The sequence below is a fragment of the Molossus molossus genome, unplaced genomic scaffold, assembly GCF_014108415.1.
Source record: "Molossus molossus isolate mMolMol1 unplaced genomic scaffold, mMolMol1.p scaffold_m16_p_8, whole genome shotgun sequence".
Taxonomy (NCBI): Eukaryota; Metazoa; Chordata; class Mammalia; order Chiroptera; family Molossidae; genus Molossus; species Molossus molossus.
Genome location: NW_023425402.1, coordinates 67,554,585 through 67,576,482, shown reverse-complemented (window position 1 = coordinate 67,576,482; position 21,898 = coordinate 67,554,585). Strand labels below are relative to the sequence as shown.

General features: G+C 35.0%; 1 protein-coding gene across 2 annotated transcripts in view; it reads left to right on the top strand.

Moving 5' to 3' along the window:
• The window catches only part of WASF1 (WASP family member 1), a 41,573-nt gene that overhangs the window by 7,882 nt on the left and 11,793 nt on the right, over window positions 1-21,898 (top strand). For both annotated transcript variants that reach the window (XM_036248605.1, XM_036248606.1), the window contains exon 2: window positions 15,456-15,616. In XM_036248605.1, coding sequence (XP_036104498.1) covers window positions 15,484-15,616 — 133 coding nt within the window. In that variant the 5' untranslated portion in view covers window positions 15,456-15,483. The remainder of the gene's footprint in view (window positions 1-15,455; window positions 15,617-21,898) is intronic.

Here is a 21,898-nt window from a genome sequence, read left to right as displayed (position 1 = left end):
CTATTCCATTGTATAACTACTACTCCAGTGGATAACAATTTGTTATTCATTCATCTGTTGATGAACATTTGGGTTGTTTTAGGTTCTGGCTATTACAAATACAGCTGCTGTGAGCATTCATGTACAAATTAATGTTTGAACACATGCTTTCATTATTCCTGAGTAAATACCTAGAAGTGGAATGGCTGGATCATACCAGTAGACAAATGTTTAACTTTATAAGAAAGCACTAAAGTGTTTTTCATAGTGGTCATGTCATATTATATTTCTACAAGCAAGGTGTGAGTTCAATTGCTCCACATCCTCGCTGTCCTAATATTAGCTATTAGTGGTATCTCATTGTGGCTTTAATTTGCATTTCCCTAAAGACTAATGATGTTGATCATCTTTTCTTTTGACATTTGTATATTTTCTTTTGTGAAGTAGTACAAATCTTTGGCAACTATGTATTGGGTTATCTTTCTTCTAATTGAATTTTTAAAAAAATCTTTATTGTTGTGAGAGTATTATAGATGTCCCCCCCTTTTTTCTCCATGGTCCCCTTCCACCCGGTTCCTGCCCTGCCCCAGATATATGTGCTTTATCATATATGTGATGTGCAAATATTTTCTCTCTACTTGTGGATTGTCTTTTCATTCCCTCAATAGTGTCTTTCAAAAAAACAGAAGTTCTTAATTTTGTTGAATTCCAGTTTAACAATTTTTTTCTTTTATGGATTGTGCTTTTGGTATTACCTAAGAAATTTTTGCCTAACCTAATCGCAAAGATTTTCTGATTTCTTCTAGAAGTTTTATAGTTTTATATTCTACATTTAGGTCTGTGAACCATTTGTACATGGTGTGAGGTAAGGATCATAGGTTTTTGTTTGTTTGTTTGTTTTTTTAATATAGATGCCCAAATATTGTAGCAGTACTTTAAAAATTCTTTCTGTATTGTATTGCCTTTACACCTATGTCAACTTCTGGATACTTCTTTCTCTTCCATTGACTGTTTGTCTGTCTTCACACCAATACCAAGGTACCTTGAATTATGTAGCTTTATAATAAGTACTGAGGTCAGCTAGTATAAATTCTTCAATATTTTTATTTTTCAAAGGGCTATGTATTTCTTCTTGAGTAAGCTTTAGTAGTTGTGTCTCTAATGGAATTTATCCATTTCATTCATGTTAAATTTGTTGGCATAAGTTGTTTACAATATTCCCTAACTATTCTTTTAATATCTGTATAATTAATCTACAGTGATATTACTCCTCTCATTCCAGATATTGCCAAGTTGTACCCATTGGCCTCTCCCCAAGCCAACCCCCGTTAGCCTGGCTAGTGGTTTATCTGTTTTATCGATGTTCTGAAACTAGCTTTTGGTTTCATTGATTTTTTTTTTTTCTCTCCATTATTTTTCTGTTTTCCATTCCATTGATTTGTGCCCTCATCTTTACTGTGTCCTCTCTTGCTTACTTCATGTTAAATTTGCTCTTTTTTTTTTTTTTTTTTTTTCTGTTTTTTTGAGGTGAAAATAGTTTAGGCCATTCATTTGAGATCTTTTTTTTCTAATATAGACATTTTAGTGTTATGTATTTCCCTCTATTTGCTGCTTTAGCTGTATCCCTTGAATTTTTTTTTCACTTAATACTCAAAATAACTTCTAATTTTTCTTTTTTTATTTCTTCTTTGACTTGGGGCTATTTATAGATATGTTTTCTAGTTTTTAGATATATGAGAATTATCTAGCTATCTTTCTGTTATTTCTAATTATATTGTGGTCAGAAAACATACTTTGTAGGACATGAATTCTTTTAATTTATTCTGATTTGCTTTATGGCACAGAATAAGGACTTTCTTGCTAAACTTGAAAAAAGTGTATTCTGATGTTTTGGGATAGGATGTTCTATAAAATTCAATTAGGTCAAGTTGGTTGATAGTGTTCTTCAAGACCTTTATATGCTTATATTGATTTTCTGCCTACTTGGTTCTATCAGTTAATGAAGGAGAAATGGTGAGATTTCTGACTGTAGCTGTGGACTTTTCTGTGTGTGTGTGTGTGTGTGTGTGTGTGTGTGTGTGTTTCTTGCAGTTCTATTTTTACTTTATTTTGAAGCTCTTTATAAGGTGCACAAACATTTTAGATTGTTATATCTTTTTTAATGAATCAACTCCTTTATTATGAGTGGTCCTCTTTATCTCTGCAAGTGTTCTTTCTGTAAAATATACTTTGTCAGATAAGTTAATGTAGTCACTCAACTTTTTTCCCTTAGCATGATATATCTTTTCCCATCTTTTACTTTTAACCAATTTATATCTAAAGCAGATTTCTTGTAGGCAACAAGTGGATGAGTGTCATTTTTTTTTCATCCAGTCTCACAATCTCTTTTAATTGGCATATTCAGATCTTTTATGATTAATGTGATTATTGATATGGTTGAGTTTAAATCTACCATTTTCCTTCTTGTTTTCTTTTTGCCTTCATGTTCATCAATTCTTTTTATTTTCTTTTTTGTCTTTTAGATTAGTAGGTTTTTAAAAATACTCCATGTTGTCTCCTTTGTTGGCTTAATAGCTATAACTACTTGTGAAATTTTAGTATTTGCTTTAGACTATATATTCTAATATTGATTTATTAGAATTAATTGATCTCATTAATTCACAATTTAATTTGTCTAGCTTTCATATTAAGGACTTAACAGTATATCACTTTGGGCTTATACTCATTTGGGCTTTGGAGTCACATCCACCTGGATTCAAATCCCAGTTATGCTACTTATACACTGTGGGATTGCTTACACTTTCTGTCTAAATCTTCTCATTTGTAAAATGGAATTAAACTCTTCATAGTTTTTTGTGAGATAGAAAGCATTTAGAATGATACCTGACATACAGTAAGTACTATAATTGATATCTGCTTCATTAAAAATTTTTATGGCTCTGGCTGGTTTGGCTTAGCGGTTGGAACGTTGGACGGAGGACCAGAGTCATGCGTTCGATTCTAGTCAGGGGCATGTACCTCGGTTGCAGTTTGTCTGGCCCTGGTCGGGGTCATGCAGGAGGCAACCAGTCGATGTGTCTCTTTCTCGTCGATGTTTCTGTCTCTTTCTCTCTCCCTCTTCCTCCCTCCCACTCTACCTGAGGTAAATGAAAAAAAATATTCTCGGTGAGGATTTAAAAAAAAAATTATTTTATGAAAATGTCTTATGGATTCTACCTATCTTGATATCATTCTACTTCTCTGAACACCCTAGTTAAAGTACTTATTACTTTTTATTTATTTATTTTTTAATCCTCACCTGAGGATATTTTTCCATTTATCTTCAGATAGAGTAGGAGGGAGGGAGGGTGGGAGAGAGAAACATCATGTCAAAGAGACACATAGACTGTTTGCCTCTTGCATGACCCCGATCAAGGCCGGGGATGAACTGCAACCGAGGTATGTGCTCTTAACCGGAATCGAAACCACAACTCTTTGGTCCACGGGCCGACACTCTAACCACTGAGCAAAACCAGCTAGGGCACTTACTACTTTTTAAGTTTTTTTTTTTTAATCCTCACCAGGGGATATTTTTTTGATCCATCTTCAGATAGAGTGGGAGGAAGCGAGAGAGAGAGAAACATTGATGTGAGAGAGACACATCCACTGATTGTCTCTAGCATGACCCTGACCAGGGCCGGGATGAACCCCAACCGAGGTACATGCCCTTGACTGGAATTGAACCCGCGACCCCTTGGTCAGTGGGCCGATGCTCCAGCCACTGAGCCAAACTGGCCAGGGCCACTTACTACTTTTTAATTAGTCGATGGTTTGCTACTCTTCTGTCTTTTCCAGTTTGAATGAGTCCCTCTGTCAAGTTAATCTTTTTTCCACTCATCACACATATCACATCGCGTCATTTCTCTGTTTAAAACTATTTCCACCTGCTGCTCACTTTTAGGATTAAGGACAAACTCTTCTTCCTGACAAGTAACATAGCTCACTGTATCTGTCCTCAACTTGCTTTTCCATATTTTTTTTCACTACTTTTCTACTTTTACTCTATATAGCTCAAACTGCATTTCTCTCTTTCCCAAATATGTAATATAGTTTCCTGTCTCTGACTTTGTTGTTGCTGTTTTGTATGTCTATGAAAAGTTTGTATCTCCGAAAATTACCTTTTGTACCAATGTTCACCTGTCACAATCCTTTGCATCTTTGAAGCCTGTCATCAAATGTTATCTATTTCACAAAATGTTTACTGATACTTAGCTGATTGTGGTCTTTTCATTCATTATGTTTCTACAATTATCCTGTGCTTTTCTTATATCACTGGCCTTATACTGTTTTGGATTAAACAGGTCCAAAATTCCTTAATCTGTAGTTCTAAATTCTAAAAGGCAAGTCAGTGGTTGCTCGCAGATATGGCTGGAGGGAGGTATTCCAAAGGGGCACAGAAAATTAGGGGTGACTGTGTTGGTTTTATAGTGTTAAATTGTGTTAAAAACTTATAAAACTGATCAAACTTTAAACTCTAACTATATACAGTCTATTACTTTCTGTTGTTGCTCAATGAATTACCACAAATATAGCAGATTAAAACAACTATGAATTATCTCAGTTTTGTACGTCAAAAATCTGGGTGGGCATGGCTTGTTTTCTGCTTAGGGTCTCACAAGGCTGAAATCAATGTATCCACTGGGCTACTTTCCTTTCTGGAGGCTTTGGGGAAAAATCAGCTTCCAAGCTCATTCCAATTTGCGGAATCCAGCTCCTTGCATTTTTAGGCTCGAGGTTCCTGTTTTATTACTGCTATCAGCCATGAGTTGTCTTTAGGTTACTAGAGGCCATTCTCAGGTCTTTTCCAAATGGCTCCTCCATCTTCAAGCCAGTAGTAGCAAAGTGAATCTCCCTCATGAGTTAAATCTCTGACTTCGTCTGTTTTCTCTGTAGAAACCACTTTGCTTTTAAATGGCTTGTGTGATTAATTAAGTTCATGCGTATAATCTCCATATATAAGATCAGCTGATTATTTGCCATATCTTAACATGTAATATAATCATAGGAGTAAAACTAGAGGCTGGTCATCTAGGGACCCCCTTAGAATTCTATCACATGTAGGATATTGTGCTTCAATTATACCTTAATAAAATTTATATGTATTTTTCTAAAAATAAGATAAAAAGACATAATAATAATGACAAATGTTTGCAAAGGGATGATTGTGAGATTCTAGATATAGATTTATTATTCTCACTGATTTGATTCAGCATAGCATTTCCATGTCCAAGTCAGGAAATGGAATTATAATAGTAATATACCTAGCACATTTTCTTTATTTGTATTTTCTTTCACCTGTACTGAGAGACAACAGTAGAAGGATGAGCATGTAACTAGGAATCAAAAAGAATAGAAAAGAGGTGATTTTGTAACTTTCATAAGTCCTTGACTCAAAATTTTGATAAATGAATGTTGTGGCTTAATGTATATCTACAAATCTAAATATTTTAAAATTCCTATTTATTAAACTTATACAATAGATGAATTCGTGTAGCTGTGTATTTTGTTGATCCTGTTATTTAGACCAATCTTGAAATTTTTAAATTTACAGAATTCTTACATAATGTAGGGAATGCTATTTCTATATCATGGAATAGGTTTTATCTACTCATCATTAACTTTTCACAAAGGATTAAATCAAGAATAATAAAGTTAATATTTTATTATACTTATTATTTAATGGTCATATGTTTTAGAAGTTAAAAATGTGATAGATAAGATGCAACTCTAGAATAAAATGTGGTTTGTCTTGATTGGGTCATTAAATTATTAGTGTACAATAACTAAGTGTTAGCATCCCCGGGATAAATCCCACTTGATCATGGTGTATTATACCTTTAGCGTACTGTTGAATTTGGTTTGATAGTTATTTTCTTTTTTTCCCTTTATTGATATTAGAGAGAGAGAGGAAGAGAGAAGGAGAGAGGGATAGAAACATCAGTGAGAGAATATTGATTGGCCACCTCCTGCATGCCCCCCACTGGGGATCAGGCCTACAACCCAGGCATGTACCCTGACCAGGAATTGAACTGGTGACCTCCTGGTGCATGGGTCGATGCTCAACCACTGAGCCACACCTGCCGGGCTGGTTTGATAGTTATTTTGATGAGAATTTTTACCTCCAGGTTCATCGGGGATTTTGGCCTGTAGATTTCTTGTATTGTCCTTATCTGGCTTTGGTATCAGGGTTTGCTAGCTTCATAAAATGAGTTTGGGAGTATTCCCTACTCTTCTGTTTTTTTAGAAGAGTTTGAGAAAGATTGACTTTAATTCTTATTTAAATGTTTAGTAAAGAGTCTGAGAATTGGTAAAAATTCTTTTTTGAAAGTTAATAGAACTCACCAGTGAAACATTCGGGTCCTGGAATTTTCTTTGTAATTAAATAGTTGCTTTAGAAAGGTATGTGTGTATGTGTGTCCTCTCCACTCAGTAACCTAAGGAAATTTTGGGGGGGTGCTCCTTACAATTTATTGCTTTGTTCTTTTTCCTTTTATCAGTCAACTACTGATTATCTTCTGTTTTCTAGATCTTAGAAACACAAACTGAGTAAAGCAGGATTTTTGCTATCTAGAAGCTCTCACTTGAACACAAATATACAATACAGAAGTGTGTAATTGTTAGTATTTAGGTAGATGCATATATGGGTCAGAGTTGTGGGCACCAAAAAATAGATGGTTACATCTGCCTAGGTGATTCAGTAATGCTTCATAAAAGATGTAATGCTTGAGTCTAGTCTTGAACAATTAAATATTCTCTGTAAGGATAAGAAAGGGAGCATTCTAGATGGAGAACACCAAGAGAAAAGGCATGACTTTAAAACAACAAGGTGTATTCAGAATGGTTTGAGTATAAGGTAGAAGGAGTGTCATGAGAAATGACACCAGGAGATGTAGGGAGTAAATCCTGAAGAACTTGGTATATCCTCAGAGCAAGGAATCATTGAAGGGCTTGATTTTGTTTGTTTTTTTAATTAATTAATTAATTATTATTTTAGAGAGGGAGCAAGTGGGAGAGAGAGAGAGAGAGAAACATTGATGTGACAGCGATGCATCATTTGGGTTGCCTCCTGTTGCACCCTGACTAGGGAGCAAACCCACAACCTAGATATGTGCCCTGACTGGGAATCGAACCTGCAACTTTCAGTGTACAGGACAATCAACTGAGCCACACCAGCCAGGCTGAAGGGTTTGTTTTTAGCAGGAGAATGATGTTACCAGATTCAAAATTTTGATAATATTCTTAAAGCGGTGGTGTGGGATGATGGATTGGTGGAAGTGGTGATATAGATGGAATGGCAGGGAGAAGCTGTTAGACTAAAGACAGAGAGTCTAGCCCAAACAAGTGAGAGATGACCAGGGTTTGCAGAAGTTAGAGTAGAAAAGGAAGATTAGAACATGAGAGCTGTTAATGAGATAAAACTAGTAAAACCAATAAAACTATTATATATACTTGGGAGTGGAATTGAAGATGATGCCTGGATTTGAAGAGGAAATAGAATGGGTTTAGTTTTGGACAAACTGAGTTGGAGGAATCTTACAGAGATTCCAAGTATAGATGTCCAGGAGACCGTTGCAAATATACATCTGCAGTTTAGGGGACAAATTTGAGCTAGAATTAAGAATTTTTTAGTTATTCAGCAAATGCATATTGAACATGTTTTTATGTATCAGGCAAGTACCAGGCATCCAGCATACTAAGGAAAAAATACACAGTCCCTGCTTTATAACTAATAAATTAGAAGAACAGAAATTAGTCATAAAGATACATAATTTCAAATGAGACAAATACTATAAAGAAAAATCATAGGGTGCTATGTTAATAGAAGGACCATATCTAGTCTAGGGCTAGCAATCAGGGAATGATCTTAAATTGAGCTGAAATCTGAAAAACAATAGGAGTTGGAAGGGAGGCAATGTGGGCAGGAAACATATTCCGGGCAGAGGGACCATCATCATCATCATACTAATAAAGTACTCAAAGGTTATAAACTAGATTTAAAAAATAATAAATGAAAAAGAAATACCTAACTCTATGCTATGAAGTGATGTGTAAACCATAAGGATAGAACAAGGCTGAAAGGAAGAGGATGGGAAAAGCTATGTCGTACAAACACTGAAAGAAAGCTGGTGTAGCTATATTAATATCAAACAATGTAGACTTTGAAGCAAAAAAACAATATTACTAGAAATAAAGAGGGAACTTTATAACAAATAGTCTCAAATATATAAATTATATGGAGCATTTGACAAATCTGCAATCTTATTGGGAGATCTTAAAATATCTCTCTGGTAGAACCAGATGACAAAAAATAAAAGTCATAAAACTGTAGAAGATTTGGGCACAGTTAGTAAACCTAACTAATGGACGCATTTAACACAAAATACACATTTTTTTATGTATAATTGATTATGCTGGTCAATAAAATAGAGTATATTCTCTGGCCACAATGTCATTAAGCTAGAAATAGTAACAAAAAGATAATTAGAAAATCTCCATATGTTTGTTAATCAAAATAATATACTTCTGAATAATCCATGGGTCAAATAAAAATCGCAGTGCAAATAGAAAATATTTTGCAATAAACAATAAAATGATTAGATATTAAAATTGAAGGGATACAGTTAAACATGTGCTTGGAGGGAAATCTATGGCTTTAAAACCACAAGCTTGAAATGAAGCTGAATATCAGTAAGCTAAGCATCTATATCAATAAAGTTTTAGCCTGACTAGTGTGGCCCAGTTGGTTGAACATCATCCATTGCACCAAGAGGTCGCTGGTTTGATTCCCCGACAGGGCACATGCCCAGGTTGCATGCCCAACCCCCTGTAGGGGGTGAGCAAGAGGCAGCAGATCAATGGATGTTTCCCTCTCATTGATGTTTCTATATCTCTCTCCCTCTCCCTTCTTCCCTAAAAAATCAATGAGAACATAAAAAACAAAGTTTAAAAAAGAGCAGCATATTAGACCCACAAAAAGAAAAAATAATAAATTGTCAGTAATGAAGTCGCAAGCAACATACAGTAGTGAAATTCAATAAAGTAAAAAATTGGTTCTCTAAAAAGACTAATAAAATTGATAAACCCTTTGTGATAAATGATAGAGGATACATAATTAGTCATTGTAATAAATGAAAAATAATATTTTTAATAGGAAAATTATAAGAATAATTTGATGTCAATAAATTTAAATTTTCAGATGAAGTAAATGACTAGAAAATGCAGCTTACCAAAATTAATAAGTAGAGACTCTCAAAGAAAAGTCATAATTTTAAACCTTCCCACAAAGAAAACTTGAGGCTAAATTGTGTCTTTTTTTTTTTTTTTATCCTCACTCGAGGACAGTTTTCCATTTTTTGTTCAGATAGAATGGGAGGGAGAGAGAGGAACATTGACGTGAAAGGGACACATAGAGTGGTTGCCACCCGGACAGCCAACCAGGGCCGGGGACAAACTAAACTGCAACCCTTAGCGGGAACTGAACCCGGGTCTCTCTGGACTGCAGGCTGACACTCTAACCACTGAGCCAAACCGGCCAGGGCAAGGCTAAATTGTTTCATAGGTGAACTATACAAATATTTAAGAAAAAAAAATAATGCATTTCTTATACAAATTATTCCAAAGAATAGTGAAAGGGAATATTCCAACTTGTTTTATTAGGACAGCATAACCTTAATACAAAGCAAACAAAAAAACCTCTCAAGGACATTACATGAAAGGAAGACGACCAATTTCTCTCATGAATATAAATCCAAAAATTACTAAATATGATAACAAATCCTGCTGTGTATAAAAAGATATAATCTCCCTATTTTGAGATCAGCTGATTAGCAACTTTAATTATTTATATCTGCTATCTTAATTTCCCTTTGCCTGTAATGTATTTACAGATTCTGGGGACTAGAAAATGAATAGCTTTGGGCCCTGCTGGTGTGGCTCAATGGATTGAGCATTGTCCCATGGACTGAGAGGTCCACTTTTGATCCCTGGTCAGCCCGGGTTGTAGGCTTGATCCCTGGTAGGGGGCATGCAGGAGGCAGCCAATTGATGCTTCTCCTTACATTGATGTTTCTATCTCTCTATCTCTCAAAAAAAAAAAATCACTAAAATCGCTTTGGGAGGGCCATTACTCTGCCTATCCACATACTTATCAACCAAGCTGAGTTTATTCCAAGGATGCCAAGTTGCTTAACATAAAAACAAAACAACAACAACAACAAAAAACAGTGTAGTTGACCACATTAATAATAAAAGGAAGTTACATGATCCTCATAATACATATAGGAAAAGCATTTGATAAAATTAACATCATTCATGATTTTTAAAAATGAGCAAACTAAAAATATATAAGAATTTCCTTAATCGGTTAAAAGGTATCTACAAAACAAGGCAACAGTAACAACAAAACTCTATAGCAGACATTTTGTGAAATGTTGAAGGCTTTTCCTTTGGTTCAGGAGAAAAAGACAAGAATGCTTGTTATCGTTACCTCTATTTCACATCATTAAAGGTTCCAGCGGGTGATGAGGAAGAAAAAAATTTGGAAAGGGAGAAATAATCATTATTTAAATATGATAGATCATGTATATATATGTTAAAAATGCAAAATAATTAGATTGGTTAGTACAGATTAGGAAAGAATCTGGATATAGGGTCAATGTTCAGAAATTATTTTTTATATATACAATAAAGAGAAAATAAAACAAAATATGCCATTCCCAGCATTGTCCAAAAAAAAAAAAATCACATATATACCAATACATCTAACAAAGGATATATAAGAGTTTATTCTTAAAACTATATAGAGACATTTTTAAATACCTGAAATAATTGAGGAGATACAATATGTTCATGATTAGGAAGATAGTGTTGTATAGATATCAGTACTCCCTAATATGAGCTATGGATTTAGTACAGTTCCAAGAAAATTTCAAATTGTATGTGTGTGTGTGTGTGTGTGTGTGTGTGTGTGTGTGTAACTTGACAATCTGATTCTAAAATTTAAAAAAAATTCACATGGAAATACAAAGGGCCAAGAATAAATGGCATTTTTGAAGAACAAGGTAGGAGGTCTTACCCCATTGGATATCAAGACTTACTATAAACCTACATTAAGATAGTTTGTCATTAGCCGTGGTCAATGTGGCTTAGTTGGTTGGGCATCGTCCCATCATGCATGGAAAGGTTGCCAGTTCAATTCCTGGTTAGGGCACATACCCAGATTGTGGGCTCAATTCCTAGTAGGCAGGTGTGCAGGAAGTAGCCAGTTGATGTTTTGCTCTTGCATCGATATCTCTCTTTCTCCCTCCCTTCTTCTCTCTCTAAAAATCAATTTTTTTAAATTTAAAAGATAGTGTGTCATTAGGTCAAGGTAGACAGGCCAATGGAATACTATCAAGCTCCAAAATGGATGTAAAACTATATAAAAACTTGCTTTATGACAAGAGTGCCACTGTAGAGCATGGGGAAAGAACAGTCTTTTCAATAAATGGTGTTGAAATAATATATAAGAAAATTGACTGCTGCCTCACACCATTCACAGAAAAGAATTCTACATCAGTTATAGGTTGAAAAGTAAAAGGCAAAACAACAAAGCTAAGAGATAATATAGAAGATCATGTATATGATCTTATTATAGAAAATGATTACAAAACCTATGCTTTCATATTTTAAAAAAGGATTGGTAAATTCCACTGTATTGAGTGTAAAGACCTCTTCATTAAAAGATATCAAGAGAGTGAAATAGCAAGTGCCACAAGAGAAAATATTTGCATATTTTTTATTTTGAAAATATTGGCATATTTTTTATTTTATTATAAAAAAAATAACCTTCAAATTTCTCGTATCCAGTATTTTTACAAATCAGCCCTAACACAACAAATGAAATATAGAAAATGGACAAGAGTGTTGAATAGGCACTTCTCAGAAAAATCCAGTAAGATCAATAAACACGAAAAGGCACTTAAATTCATTTGCAATTGGGAAAATACAAATTAAAACTACGATAATTTATCACAACATACAAGAATAGCTAGAATTTTAAAATGGACAGTATCAAGTGTTGTGAGGTTGTGGAGCAGCAGCTAGCAGCCTCTGATACAGCTGAAAGGAGTGTGCAGTGTGCCTTAGTGGCCTCAAACTGGAAACAACTCATTTATATCAACATTACAGTGAGTAAATAAATTGTGGTGTAATCATACAGTAAACTGTTATACAATACTAAAAGTGAACTTCCTGCCTGCCTGGTGTGGCTTAGTGGATTGAGCAGCATCCCATGGACTTAGAGGTCCCAGTTCGATTCCCGGTCAGGGCACATGCCTGGGTTGTGGGCTCAATTCCCAGTAGGAGGCATGCAGGAGGTGGTTGATCGATGTTTGTCTCTCACATTGATATTTCTATTTCTTCCTTCCTCTCTAAAAAATCAAAAAGTATATTTAAAATAAATAAATAAAATAAAAGTGAACATCCTACATCTACACAAAATGAAATAAATGAATGGTACAAATAATGTTGAATGAAAAGGACAAGACATAAAACAATACATATCATTTGATTTCACTTATATAAACTTGAAGCAATCAAAACAAAACAATAGTGATTAGACTTCTTAAGTGGTAAAAGTATAAAGAAAAACAAGGAAATGCTTATAAAAGTCAGAATAATGATTATTTAGGGAGGGAGGGAAGCAAGGGTGATTGGGGAAAGGACCAAAGTGGGTGGGTTCTGGGGTCCAGGCATTGTCTTATTTCTTATGTGGGTTGCATGAGTGTTTGCTTAAATCATTAAACTGTACAATTATGTATACTGTTTTTGTGTTTTATGTTGTAGAATGTTTAAAAAGGTTTAAAATGTAGAGAGAATGATGAACAAACAGTTCAAAGGAGATAAATTTCATGCAGAAGTTTGTTTTTAAAGAATGTTGATAAGTAACACCAGTGCAATTAGATTTATCTAAAACTTTTCATTTGGTAGTTATTAAAGCTCAGTAAATAATAAATTACTTTCTTCAGTAACTATTGTTTACCAGAGGTAAATATAAGCAGTCTAGGCAGTCCTTGCTTTGCATGGTAGAGTAGGACCAAAAAAAAAATGACCATACAAACTAAAACTTTGCAAAAACTAGCAAAAACAATGGGGAAAATTATAATTGTTCCATGATCTTTTAAAAAAGTTGTCAAAACATTAAAAACTCTCCTATATTGGTTATAAATGTATAGAGAAATTTTTAAAAAACCGTAAAACATTAATTTAGTATAATGTAATATAAAACATTAGAAACAGAATTCAGGTATTTTCTTTCTTTGTATAAAACTTATCAAGAATACTTTGAACAGTGCTTTCTTTGCCTTTTATAACAGAACAGCTAGCAGAGTGAACATCTTTTCTGTGCCCTGGCAAATTGTCTTATTCCTTTCTACTAAATTTAAATCAGCTTTCAACATTTTATTCTTTGCACTTTCAATGTGTTGAAGTATCTCTGAGTTCCTTTTGGTGTGAAGTTTTTTGCTGGTGTCACATCCTCTGGGACATCTTTTTGTCACAACCACTTTCCTCAATTATGTCAATAAGTTCAACTTGACTAATTCCTTTGACTACATACATATCTAGAGTCTCAGACTGTGGCAGTGCCATCATTCTTAAAATCAACTATTTCTCTATTACTCCACTTACATTCGATTTGAATTTAGTTATTTTTTAGCATTATTATTATTATTATTATTTTTCCTCACCAGAGGACATTTTTGCATTTATCTTTAGATAGAGTGGGAGGGAGAGAGGGAGAAAGAAAGAGAGAGAAACATTGATGAGACAGAGAGACACATCAACTGGTTGCTACCCACACGACTGCAACCCGGGCCAGGGACAAACTGCAACCAAGGTACATTGCCCTTAGCATGGGATTCTCTGGTCCGTGGGCCGATGCTCTTAACTGCTGAGCCAAATCAGCCAGGGCTATTTTTTAGCATTATTGTTTTTCGTTTCTTTGCTGCACTTTTATCTTTGTTGGCCATTTCTCTCTTTCAGTTACCCATTTTGTAAAATTTCACATGGGTTTATCCTTTGGAAGCAGGAAGGTAATCAAGCTACATGCTTTGCTGTCTATAGGCTAATTGAATAGCAGATGAGGAGTAACCAATCACCAAACTACTTTGAAAAGAAGTGACATGATTGGTCACTGATGACGATATGCATCTCTCCTTAACATAGTAATATGTGGACTGAAGTCCTAGTCAAAGTTTGTATTTATGCAGTTACAGTTAATGTACTGTGGTGAGTGAAATTAGAACCATGTGGTTGGGGGACTGGTATGACAGTTGAAAGTTGTGCATATGGGAAACCTGTATAATTCAAAGAAGGTTGAACTCTTTAATAAATAAAGATCTTGTTGGTTTTGATGAATTTGAGGAGATAGGGCTACTTGGATTATTTGATCTCTGAGCTATTGAACACCTGATACATTTTATGTGTGTCAACATAAGAAATGTCCAAACTTGTAGAGAATTTTTATGAGTTTATTTGAATCAAACTGATGACAATTGCCAGGTAGCAAAATCTCAACAGATTGAGAGAATGCTCCAGAAAATAGCAGTTTTGCAGCTTATTTTATACATTACAATCAAAGGAGGAGACATAAGGGGGTGTGTGTGTGTGTGGTGGGGGGTGGATTACATGAAATCTGTTGGTGGTCCATTAAGTAAGCAGGAGAAAGCAAAGCAGGAAAACAGGTTAGATAAAGAATAAAATGGAGAGACAGTACTTCTTTTACATTGATAAGTATAGGATAGTTAATCAGTAACGTTTACAGCACTATGAGGAGTTGTGTAGTCTCTGCTGTGGTGGGAGATTGTGCCCTGAGGTGTTTGGAAAAGGGGAATTACTCTGACATTTCAAATGTGTGTTATCCTAAAAACGACAATAGAGAGGCTTCGTTAAGATAAAGATTGACTTTTGTCAAGGAAGATACCAGCCTAGCACATGACTGTCCACCATGACTCACTTTTAGTTAGGAAGTTTTAATTTTAGACCATTCTATGTGGTTACTTTAGGTCTCTGATTTTGTACGACCCGCCATGCAGGCCTCCCCTGAGTTTGTCAGGTTTAGTATGTGGCCCCTTTTTCTTCCACATGTGGAAATGTAAATTTGATACTAAATTTTCAGCTTCTTGAATCATTTTAGGCACTTATTTAGACAGGACCTTTCATACCAGTTCTCTAGAACAAAACCCTTAGTTGTAGTAAATAAAAACTGGTTTTATATAATGTTGACATTCTAATAGTGGAAGATAAAAGAAGGTTCGCAAATCAATTATTTAGTCAGGTGATTTCATTTTCATTTTCTTATACTAGCAAATATTTTATTATTAAATGTGAAAGGTGAGGTCTTGCTCTGTGATGGTTGAAACTGAATAATGTTCCTTTATTGTTTGATTTTTCTACAGGTGAACTAGTACAGAGGTTGAACTCAAGATGCCATTAGTAAAAAGAAACATTGATCCTCGGCACTTGTGTCACACAGCACTGCCTAGAGGCATTAAGAATGAACTGGAATGTGTAACCAATATTTCCTTGGCCAATATCATTAGACAACTAAGTAGCCTAAGTAAGTATTTTTATATCAATTAAAAATATTATTTCCAAACCAGAGTGTTATGCTTTAGAGTATTAAGAAGATGTTCTAGTTATTAATTGGGTAGAGGGGGAGATATTTGGTGAGAATGCAAAATTATCCTGAAAAATGTAGTCATTTTAAGTAAAATTAGTGAGTTTTAGAATAATGTCTTCTCCTATGTGTTTCCTCTGGGAGAGGGAAATGAGGACAGAATCTTTAGGAACATAATTACGTGATGTGTAAGTATTACTGAGATTGTTTTTAAAATGTGATTTGATATATGAAAAGTAGTGCCAGAGTTATATTTCTGCTTGCTTGTTATTGCTATTTACTTTTTTAGAGGCTTTAACTATTTATGTTTTGGGACACTAGTGTCTCTCTTTACATATATTTTATTGGCCTAGGGAAATATTTTTATTTTTGTTAATCCTCACTCGAGGATATTTTTTCCATTGATTTTTAGACAGAATGAAAGGGAGGGAGGGTGGGAGAGAGAGAAACATTGATGTGAGAGAGACAGTAATCATTTGCCTCCTGCATGACTCTGACCAGGTCCCAGGATTGAAACTGCAGGCTGATGCTCGAACTGCTGGGCAAAATCAGCCAGGGCTAGGGAAATATTTTTATATTGTCAGATATCTCCATGTGAAAGGTGTGGGGTAGTCACTACTCAATGGATTGAGTTAGTCAAATGAGTTGTCTAAAGGACATTAGGTTGTCAGTCAAGAGTCTGTTATGCAGCAGGATATGAAAATAGCAAGTGAACCTGGCCTCTGACAGACAAAAGGGAAGCAGGTTGGCCAGATACTAAAAGGCAATAGAAGGCGCTTGTAGGGGAGGAAGAGATAGACATGTGTTCCCATTGTAAGATTATAGAACAGAGCTTCTAGGTTAAGGAATTAAATTTAGAACAGTGAGAAATTATGTAATGTTAGGAAATTAAAAAATGAATCCAGTTTGTCTTTTGAATTGAAGGATTAACTTTTTAATAAGACATTTACATTTTATTTTTAAAGATAAAACAAGGTGTTCGTGGCCTAGAAATATTCTCTAAATTGTCTTAGATTTATCTTCTCATTTATACCCTCCCACATAGATTGTCCTTATAGGCAGGATTGGCTTTCTTTTCCTTTTTGTTTTTTCTTTTTTTTAATTTTAATAATTGAGTACTTAGCACACGATAAAGAGAGGTTGTTAATCTGATTTAGTTCAAGTGAGAGCATTTGGACATACATATATGTAGCTAGAGCAACATAAAAAGTTACATTTGAGTGCAGTTGGTGCGAGTGCTAAATTTTTACATTGCCTATGAAATAAGTTGTAAGAATAAATTGAAAAGCCATTTATGCCCTGGCCGGTTTGGCTCAGCGGTTAGAGCGTCGGCCTGCAGTCCAGAGAGACCGGGTTCGGTTCCCGCTAGGGGCACGTACCTCGGTTGCAGTTTGTCCCTGGCCCTGGTTGGTCGTGCGGGTGGCAGCCACTCAATGTGTCCCTTCACATCGATGTTTCTCTCTCTCTCTCTTCCTCTCTCTCCCTCCCGCTCTATCTGAACAAAAAATGGAAAAATGTCCTCGGGTGAGGATAAAAAAAAAAAAAAGCCATTTATTTGGCCCTGGCTGGTTTGGCTCAGTAGTTAGAGCGTCAGCCCTTGGACCAATGAGTCTTGGGTTCGATTCAGTAAAGGGCACATACCTTGGTTGACAGTTTGTCCCTGGTCTTGGTCGGGGTCCTGCAGGAGGCAACCAGTCGATTTCTCTCTCTCTCTCTGTCCCCCCACTCTATCTGAAGATAAATAGAAAAATATCCTCGGGTGAGGATTATTTTTTAAAAAAAAGCCATTTATTTGAATTTTAAGTATATTTCTTGTCCCTTTTGGTGGTTATTTTTTTTAGGTTATTGGCAGTGAATCACTAACATATATTATTGTTTACTTGTTTCTTCCTTGGGAAAGTCAATATAGAATACAGAAGTCAAAAGAAGAGTCCTAGTTATTATATTAACATATGATTAATATTTGCTGCCCTGGCTGGTTTGGCTCAGCGGTTAGAGTGTTGGCCCGCCGGACCAGAGAGTCCCGGGTTTGGTTCCCACTAAGGGCACGTACCTTGGTTGCAGTTTGTCCCCAGCGCTGGTTGAGGTCGTGTGGGTGGCAACCAGTCGATGTGTCTCTTTCACATCCATGTTCTCCCTCTCTCCCTCCCACTTTATCTGAAGATAAGTACAAAAAATGCCCTTGGGTGAGGATTAAAAAAAAAAAAATTGCTAACTTTTTCTGAGGTCTAGCACTAATTGAATATAACATAACATGATTTCACATAGCATTTATATGTAATACATGTACATGAGTACATCAGCATATTAAAATACATTTTAAGAGCATAGGAATGACAATAAATTTGATTAAAATATATATATTTTTTAATCCTCATCTGAGGATATTTTTCCATTTATCTTCAGATAGAATGGGAGGGGGGGGGAGAGAGAGAGAGAGAAACATCAGTGTGAGAGAGACACATCAACTGGTTGCCTCCCCAGCACCTGATCAGGCCAGGGATGAAACGCAACCAAGTCAAGTGCCCTTGACCGGAATAGAACCAGTCACTCTGGTTCGCAGGCCGATGCTCCAACCAAACTGGCCAGGGCTGATTAAAATATTTCTTAAATTAATTTCAAATTTAGTACTGGCATCTTGTTTTACATATATTCCAAATATAGAATTTATAATGTAATGAGTAAGAGTGTTAATTTGCAGTACTAACCTATTTTTTACATAACCTAAATATAAAAACTTAAGGAAGTTTCAAATCTGATATAGTTCATATAAGCAACAACACCTATTAACATGCACATGGTCATGTTGTAGCCAAACCCAGAAAACAGAAATATATTGTAAAAATATTAGCTAAATTAGGTTTTGGGTTCTTCAGATTTGGAATTAGAGACTATGTAGGCATTTTATAAGCAATGAAGAGAGTCAGAAACAAAGAGAAAATCCCTAAAATATTGTAGCAAGGTATAACAGTAGTTTACTGCCCTGGAATTAAGTTTCTTGGTAGCTTTCCCACTTGACATACTGGAGAACCTGGAATTAAATTTAGAAGGCCTCTAGATGGCCAGAATAAACAAGTGCATGCACTAACGACTGTGCACGTAAAGTAACCAGCTGATCCCTTTCTCAGAGCCTGGTTACTTTTACTTTGGTAGTACATGCAGGTTTGATGATCTAGTTTTCAAGTATTTATGCTTCGTAGTATTAATGAGGAGGTAGGGGGCAGATAATAGAAGCGGGCTTTACTGAAGTCAACCAAAGAGGTAATTTACAGCAAAGGAAGAAGTTGTATAAGGGAAGAAGCAACATAAAAACTGGAAAGAGGCCATTTAATGTACATGCAAGTATACATTTCAAGGCTGTTTTTTTAGCCTAAGACATTAATTGATTTTTGTAATCAATTCATTACTCTGAGTCCTCAAGAAGTGGTTAAATTATGTTTAACTTTGTATTCTACTTAAGACAGGGAAGCTTAGAATAGATTTTATATCTGTCTTCATCCAAAATATAAAAACAATTAATCTACTAAATAATCTCTGAATTACTTTGAAAACATGGCTATTCATAATGGTTCTAGGTAATTGAGATTTTCACTTTGGTACTCTTGTTATCACCAAAAGTGCTAGAAAACACAGCAATGAAGGTAAATTGCAGGGCTTGGCACAGCTTGGACCTAAATATACTTTCGACCTCTTTCTCACAAAAATGTACATCCCAATTTTTTTTCCATAGCAGAACACGTTTGTTTTATAATACATAATTACTAAAAACTGAGAATTCACTTCATATAAATTTCTTCTGTTAAACACATTCTTTCTCATTTTATTGTCCTCGTACTTACAACAATTGGGACTTTTAATTACCATAGGGATCTTTTACCAAGGCCTTTTTCTTGTTGAATATTGTCAGTTTATGCTGCCAAGATGAGCTGATGGAACCTACTTCTTGTTCTCAATCATAGAAAATTTAGAAAATTTGACAGTTCGATAGATAGCAAGGTAGGTAGATGGGTAGGAGGATGGATAAATAGATTGGCTGAATAAGACTAATTGGACGCATAGATAGACAATGGACAGATGACAATACCCTGCTGTGTAATAAAGCTATGTGGTTCTTGTCCAAAAAGAGCATACCCCAATTTAGTTGAAGAGTCAGTACAATGAATACTGAAACCATTCTGAACACTGTGCACATGTATATAATTAAAATAATAAGTCTTAGATGACAGGAACTGAGAAAAGAGGGAAGCATAAAGTGAAGTCATGAGAGGAGTCTTGCTGAATGAAATGTGAATAAATAAATATATAAGGGGGATTGAAGGGACAAATGATTGGAAAAGCATGGTAAAACCTGATTATGGAAGACATAGAATGTTAGATGAGAGGACTTAGACTTTTAATATCAGATATAATAAGGAGAACTTATAGGTTCTTGAGTAGAGAAGTAGTATAATAAATATAAGTTTAGTTGAAATTCAGATACACACACAATCAGTTTTATATTGCAGACTTTCTTTTATCTCTCTCTTGGAGAGAAGGAGGAGGTATATTTGGAAAGTAAGAAGATATGAAAAGGGAACGGATGGGGTGTTTATCTTATCTACTGAGATAGTTGGCATTTAAACTTGTGGTGGGAGGAACATAGAATCTTCAAAAAATCTGTTTTTGAACTGTGAGCCCTCTTTCCAGAAAAATGCAAATGCATTTAAAAATCTGTATATAATTTCAGGTGATATACAGACTCAGACTATATGTTCAGGATCCCTATATTAAGCCAAGCTCTTTCAGGATGAAATTGAGTCTTCCATCTCTGCATCCCTAGTATTTGTATCCTTAACATTCCTTGAATAAAGGAATTATCAGGTACTCTGCCAGACCCTTTCTTCACTATGTCTCCTTTTCTTATAACTTCTTTTTTTTTTCAAATTATAAGAGAAAGTTTGTTTAGAAAAGCACAGAGGTAGAAGTGAGCCATAGAAGTATCATAACTTTAAAAAAAACTATATTTTTTGTTGAAAGTATTACAGATATTCCTCCTTTTCTCCCTGTTGACCCCCTTCCACCTTGCTTCCCCCCACCCAGGCCTTCACCCCACTATTGTTTGTGTTCATGGGTTATGTATATATGCATATATGTTCTTTGGTTAATCTCTTCCCATGCCCTACTTCCCTCTGAGATTCATCAGTCTGTTCCATGCTTCCATGTCTCTGGATATATTTTGTTCATCAGTTTATTAGCAGATATTTTTATTTCTGTTTTGCAGTGAAGAAATTGATACCAAGGTCTCAAAGCAAATGGAGCAGAGATTTGGATTTATTTATTAAATTGCTTTTCATGTGGTTTAATATCTGCTCAAAACTCATCAATGGCAGAGACCTTCTTCCGATCATTTTATAGTTTCAGGGTCTGGTACAATGTCTGGCACATAAAACATTTTCAGTCAGTTTGGTTTAAAGAATGTATGTGAGCAAATGAATATATACAAAACTCTTTTTTTTCCCTTCTTAATTTATTATAGAGAGATTAAAGTTTTGATTTTTTTTTCTTAAAGATTATAAAATCTTCTAGGACAGGAATTTTATATTTTACTTTTTAATGTAGTCAGTAGGTCATACACTTACCTGGCACAGGGTGAGCCCTCAGTAAATGTTTGTTTAATTGATAATATTTTTAAATGCTTTGGGAAAGTGCAGTATTATTCAAATATGAACTGGTGAGGTTAATGAATTTATTTTATAAGTATTTAATATTTCTTTGTCATAGGAACTGTCTTGATAGAGCTTACTGTTGAGATAGATTTAACCTAGACAGTATGCTTGAGTCTAAACTGTCTTGATTTAGGAAGACCTTTGATTTTTTTTAATTAAAAGTATAGATAGTAATTTATTCATCTTTATGTTGTAATTATGAATTAATTTATATGTTCTTTTTTTTTTAATCCTCACCTGAGGACATTTTTGCATTTATCTTCAGATAGAGCAGAAGGGATAGAGGGAGGAAGAGAGAGAAAGACAGAGACAGAGAGAAACATTGATGTGGGAGAGACACATCGACTGGTCGCCACCCACACGACCCCAGCTGGGGCTGAGGACAAACTGCAACCAAGGTACGTGCCCTTAGAGGGAATTGAACCTGGGACTCTCTGGTTCACAGGCCAATGCTCTAACCACTGAGCAAACTGGCCAAGGCTAGTTTATATGTTCTAAATACACTTGAATATTTTTT